The sequence below is a fragment of the Poecilia formosa genome, unplaced genomic scaffold, assembly GCF_000485575.1.
Source record: "Poecilia formosa unplaced genomic scaffold, Poecilia_formosa-5.1.2 Scaffold47, whole genome shotgun sequence".
Lineage (NCBI taxonomy): Eukaryota > Metazoa > Chordata > Actinopteri > Cyprinodontiformes > Poeciliidae > Poecilia > Poecilia formosa.
This window is the reverse complement of record NW_006799986.1, coordinates 1802980-1808784: the sequence shown is the minus strand read 5'-3', so window position 1 is coordinate 1808784 and position 5805 is coordinate 1802980. Positions and strand designations below refer to the sequence as shown.

At 38.7% G+C, this 5805-nt stretch overlaps 1 protein-coding gene across 1 annotated transcript in view; it reads right to left on the bottom strand.

Annotated features, from left to right (window-relative positions):
- The window catches only part of slc39a10 (solute carrier family 39 member 10), a 34174-nt gene that overhangs the window by 7744 nt on the left and 20625 nt on the right, over positions 1–5805 (bottom strand). The window contains exons 5-7 of the mRNA XM_016671577.1: positions 5664–5797; positions 4603–4830; positions 2979–3112 (exon numbers count right to left, since the gene is read on the bottom strand). Coding sequence (XP_016527063.1) covers positions 2979–3112; positions 4603–4830; positions 5664–5797 — 496 coding nt within the window. The remainder of the gene's footprint in view (positions 1–2978; positions 3113–4602; positions 4831–5663; positions 5798–5805) is intronic.

Sequence of the window (5805 nt, the reverse complement as noted above, 5' to 3'; positions counted from 1 at the left end):
GGCTCCTCCCCCAGGTTACAATAACTCTGGGTTTTTCATTATAGCTTAGAGTTGTTTTGAGACATTTTGTTCAATTAGTTTTAATTACTTTTTAGTGTATTTGCTGCTATTCATTAGATCAGTGGTTCTTAACCTTTTCTGAGGCACCGAACCCCCCAGTTTCATACGCGCATTCACAGAACCCTTCTTATTCCTTCCCCCCCGCAGACACACAAAATACTTTACGGTATTCTGATTCAGTAATGTAATTATATTAGCTGCGTTACCACCCCCACGCCACTACAGGCAGCAACCCCGAAAAGATGCGACTAAGGAGCAGATTTAGACTACAGAATTTGGTAAAAACTGAGTTTTACTGAAGTAATTAAAGACATAAGTTCAAATCCATGCTGAGAGTGGAGCTCCTTCAATCAGTGCTCCACCGCTCCACAGCTCTGATTGGCTCAGCAATGTAACGTGATCCTCTGCAGCAAGTGATGGCAAAGCGGGGCGTCATCTCGACTTTAAACAAGTGCGTCTTTACCTCCGCGGCAGAGGCTCCGCCGAACCCCTGGGGTTCATCGAACCCAGGTTAAGAACCACTGCATTAGATATTATTAGTTAAATACTATTTAGTTTCACTTTAGTTTTTATTAGTTGTGGTAGTACTTTTCATACTTTGGTTAATTTTGATCAATTCCCACAAGTTTTTAAAGGGGCAGTATTATGTACTCTCCAGGCACATGGTGCCATTTGATAGCACAAAAAAGTAACTATGTTAACTTCAGTTGTTATAAAAACAAATATGACTTAAAACAAATTTGACTTTGTAATTTAGCCTTGAAATTGGGCCTCTGTCTCTTTAAAAACTCCCACTGTGAATATTTAGCTTCATCATTCAGAGCCTGGCGGCAAGAAAAAGGGAGAGCAAACAAAGAAAGCTTGAAGAGAGAATAACAGAAAAAGAAAGAAGAAAATGAGAAAAGGAAAACAGAAAAAAAGAACAAAACACAGGAAAAAAAAGGAAAAAGGAAAGAAAAAGAATATAGAAAAGAGGAAAAGAGAAAAAATAAAATAAATAAAAGGAAAAGAAAACAAAGAAATAAAGAAAAAGAGGAAGACAAAAGAAAGAAAGAAGAGAAATAGTGTTGTCAGTCTGAGCTGCAGTTTTCAGGATGTAAATATTGTGCAGACGGATCATTATGGAGGACAAACATCACAGATAACCTTCTCATGTTTTCCTGNATTTATTACATATAATTATTGGGTTCTACATGTATGTTTTGACTGAATATGACTCTTTATGCCTTTGTATGAACTGAACATGATTTTCTGGTTGGGGCAACAGTCCCCGCTGGCCCCCCTCTGGGGGAGCCACTGCGGTGGCAGAAAGAGACAGAGAGACGTAAACAGAGATAGAGACAAAGAAAGAAAGAAAGAAAAGAGGGAAAAAAAAGAAATAGAAAATTATTTAAAGTGTTGCCCGCCTGTCGGTCGTTGCCATGCCGACCAAGTCCTGGGCGAGAAACGTTTGTGACCCTCTCCTCGGAGACGACTGAAAGTTTAATGTCGGATGAAATTGAATGTCACGGCGAGTCTGAGATGGTTCCCATAGCGACACTCACATTCAGCCGAGGAACTGGGTTCAACTCGAACCTCAAACCCAAAGCAGTTACTGCAGCAGTTTCACTGGTTCACACTCGGTCCAACGTTTGTTCTGGATTCCCGTTACGTTCGTCTTTACTGAGAGCGGCTCAGAGGACAGGTGGGTTCTGGAGGCGCGCCGAGTCCCAGGCGGTTCAGCTGGAGCTCGTAAACCCGACGGCCCGTAAAAACCGGTGCAGGAGTTCATCCTTTAAAATCAGCTTTAAGCAAAAATAAAACACCTTTCACAGACTGCAGCTCTGTCTGCATCAGCAAAGGACTATTCTCAGATTTAACTACAAACATTTTGTTGGTGAGTTAAACTTTACCTAGAGGCTAAAAAATCTGAATCAGAGCTTAAAACCACAAAGTGTTAGAAAATAATGCTTATTAAGTTTATATTTAATGTTACATTTAATGGCTGAAAATACCAACAACAACACTGGAGACAGTTTTTGTTTACATTCCTGCTCTCCCATTCTTGTTAAAAACAATAGAAGAAATAATAGCACCATTTTTCTTCGTGTAGCATCAAGTCAGCATCTGATTGGCTGATCAGTTCTGCATGACGGCTCCTCCCCCAGGTTACAATAACTCTGGGTTTTTCATTATAGCTTAGACTTGTTTTGAGACATTTTGTTCAATTAGTTTTAATTACTTTTTAGGGTATTTGCTGCTATTCATTAGATATTATTAGTGAAATACTGTTTAGTTTCACTTTAGTTTTTATTAGTTGTGGTAGTACTTTTCATACTTTGGTTAATTTTGATCAATTCCCACAAGTTTTTAAAGGGGCTGTATTATGTACTCTCCAGGCACATAGTGCCATTTGATAGCACAAAAAAGTAACTATGTTAACTTCAGTTGTTATAAAAACAAATATGACTTAAAACAAATTTGACTTTGTAATTTAGCCTTGAAATTGGGCCTCTGTCTCTTTAAAACCTCCCACTGTGAACATTTAGCTTCATCATTCAGAGCCTGGCGGCAAGAAGAAAGAGGGAGAGCAAACAAAGAAAGCTTGAAGAGAGAATAACAGAAAAAGAAAGAAGAAAATGAGAAAAGGAAAACAGAAAAAAAGAACAAAACACAGGAAAAAAAAGGAAAAAGGAAAGAAAAAGAATATAGAAAAGAGGAAAAGAGAAAAAATAAAATAAATAAAAGGAAAAGAAAACAAAGAAATAAAGAAAAAGAGGAAGACAAAAGAAAGAAAGAAGAGAAATAGTGTTGTCAGTCTGAGCTGCAGTTTTCAGGATGTAAATATCGTGCAGACGGATCATTATGGAGGACAAACATCACAGATAACCTTCTCATGTTTTCCTGTTTTCTCGCGCTGTACAGGGAAACGGTTTCACAGCTCGCTGCGTTCCCATTTGTCGCTGCTGGAGCTTCGCCGCCCTGAGCGGCGGCTGTACATCAGCCGGGCGGTCCACCGCCGCCGCCACTCCCTCACGCTCACGCAGCTCGTTACCTTAATGCAGGTGTGGCGCTGCGGCGCAGCAACAAAGGAGAGAAGACAGAGGCTTCTCTCCAATTACACAGAGAAATGGCCGACGGAGTCCTAATTGGCTCTGCGAAGAGAGGGTGTGAGCTGTGGCGGCGGCGACGGGGGGGAAGCTCCCCATGAAGGCCAGCAGGAGGTAGATGAGAGGCAGCACTTCCTGATGTCTAGCGCCTCTAGTTTCCCTCTAATGAGGAGCCATCGCTGCCCTTTTGACTTGTTTTACCGTCATCATTTCCATTTTTATGACTATTGTGAGCGGCAGCGTGGGGCTCATGTGATGCAGGTTCCTCCGTGTTTAATAATTGAACTTTATTCCGTTCAGGAAGGAAAAAAAAAAAAACATCTTTAAAGTTCAAATTATTGCAGCTGAAATCTAGGAAGCGGTCTTTCAAAGCACTAATTCTCATTAAATTAGGCTGAGTGGACATTTTATGACCCCTCCAATCACCAGGCTGCTCTATGTTTACAGTAACGGCGTCACAACTTCCAGGATAATACAGAGAAACATTTCATTTAACACAACTGGGCTGTGTACGTTCTTAATATATTGCTTAATCAGGATAAGCGATTACTGGTTCTGGTCTTATCGGTATAAAATGTTTATGGTTTTGTGGGTTTTATTTCTGGAACTTGTTACTCATTAACTGTGCCACGCTGTGCTCTCCTGCTTTAAAGGCTAATAAACGTAGCCCCAGAGAAGGTCACCACTCCGAGTCACTTTCCTTATATCTGCTCCTTCTGCCACAATGTAAACACAGAATCTGACATTACAGCTAAACCTTTTAATAAAGGAGAAACTACAAGCACTGGACCTTTAACATGTGCAAACACGGTGAATTTTATTAGAGCATTCAATGCCAACGAAAGCTAATATGCTAAATGTAGCTAATTTTAGATTATAGGCTAATAATAGCATAGTTCAGCAGGTTGGAAAACATTAGTCTTGTAGCTAACTGTATATAAGCTGCAGTGTTGGACACAATGAGTTGCTATGCTATTAGTATTAGTGTTTTTCCAGCTGGTATACCAACTAACATTAGCATAGCTTTGCTACTGACACCAACTAACACTCGCATGTTAGCATTTTAGAAAATGATAACATATCTCAGCAGGTTAGAAAATATTAGCAGTAAGCCGACATGGTATTATTAGTGTTTATTTTTATAGCTAATATTTTTTGCAGTTGACAGCAACTAACACTTGTATATTAGCATTTTATAGGATGACAGCATTTACATGGTAATCAGGATAGCACACGTATTTTTTAAACGCTTGGCTGTTTTTAGAAGCAGCAGATCCAAATGGAGAAACAAAGTGTGAATTTTGCACAATAAATTCCCTTTAAATGTGAACTGATTTCAGGCCTAAATCACCAACTAATAATCCATAAGAATTTCTTCTGGATTTTTCAAGTTTAATTTTATACCTGATTATTGTTTTGCACAGCGGATCAGCATTAAGCAGAGCTCCTTTACTGTTCTCCTCAGACTTATTGCCTCCACCGGGTCGATGTTCGGCTCCTTACCAGAACTGATGGGCTGCAGGGCTTCCTGCTCCACCTCCATCTGATGGTAATGGCGGATGCAGACGCGGCTGTCTATCTGGTAGAGCAGGGCGGGGCACAGGTAGGTGAACTCGCTGGGGGAGATGACCGAGTCGGGATGCAGGCCGTAGTAGGTGAGGAGCTGAGTCAGGTTCAAACACTGAGCGGTGGAAAGGGTTCAAGTGTAAGAAAACTAACGACTACTTTAGTAATCTAAATAAATCGATTATAGATTATTTTTAACAGAATTTGAACCAGGTGAAGCATTCATCGTTTATCTTGCAAAATACACTTAACAGAAATACTAAATATAGTTTTATTCATAACTGAAAAGCATAGATACATATTATACTGTACTAATGAATTATGGATCCTTAAAATGATTTGGTAATGGTGAGTGACATCATCGGTAAGGACATGAATCATGAAAGAAAACATAATAATATACATAACAAATTACCAACTAATTGAGTAATCAATTAATACTCCAGTTAACAATTAATTGATCAATTCGGCTAATCATGGTCAATCGTGATTAATCAATTATTGAAATAGTCAACTACTTTTAGTAATCGATTTAATACTCCAGTTAACAATTAACTAAATGAGTTGATTATTTAAATAAGTTATCACAATTTATTTGATTAATCGTGACTTGATTTTCTTAATCATCAATCAATCATGATCAGTCATGATTAATCACTATTAATCATAATTATTTGATTAATTATGATTAATTTGATTAAATTAGTTGACAATTGTCAATTAATTTTATTATTTTCAATAATATTTCAATAATTTGATTATTTAATTTGATTATTTTAATAATCAACCAATCACGATTGGTGATGATTAATCTGATTAATCGTTTCAGCCCTAAATACCAGAATCACATCAGCTAACATTTTAGGGAATAGAAAGACAAAAACAGGAGCATCCGAAATGATTTCTGAATAATTAATGATCAATTAATCAGTCAGGGTGAGGTCCTACCTCCTCATGCTGGTGCGTCATTCCACCTGGATGCTCTGTAAGCACTGGTGAAGCTGCAACCACAGCAGCCACACCTGGAGCCTCTCTCTTGTCTTTATGAACCACAGCAGCCACACCTGGAGCCTCTCTCTTGTCTTTATGA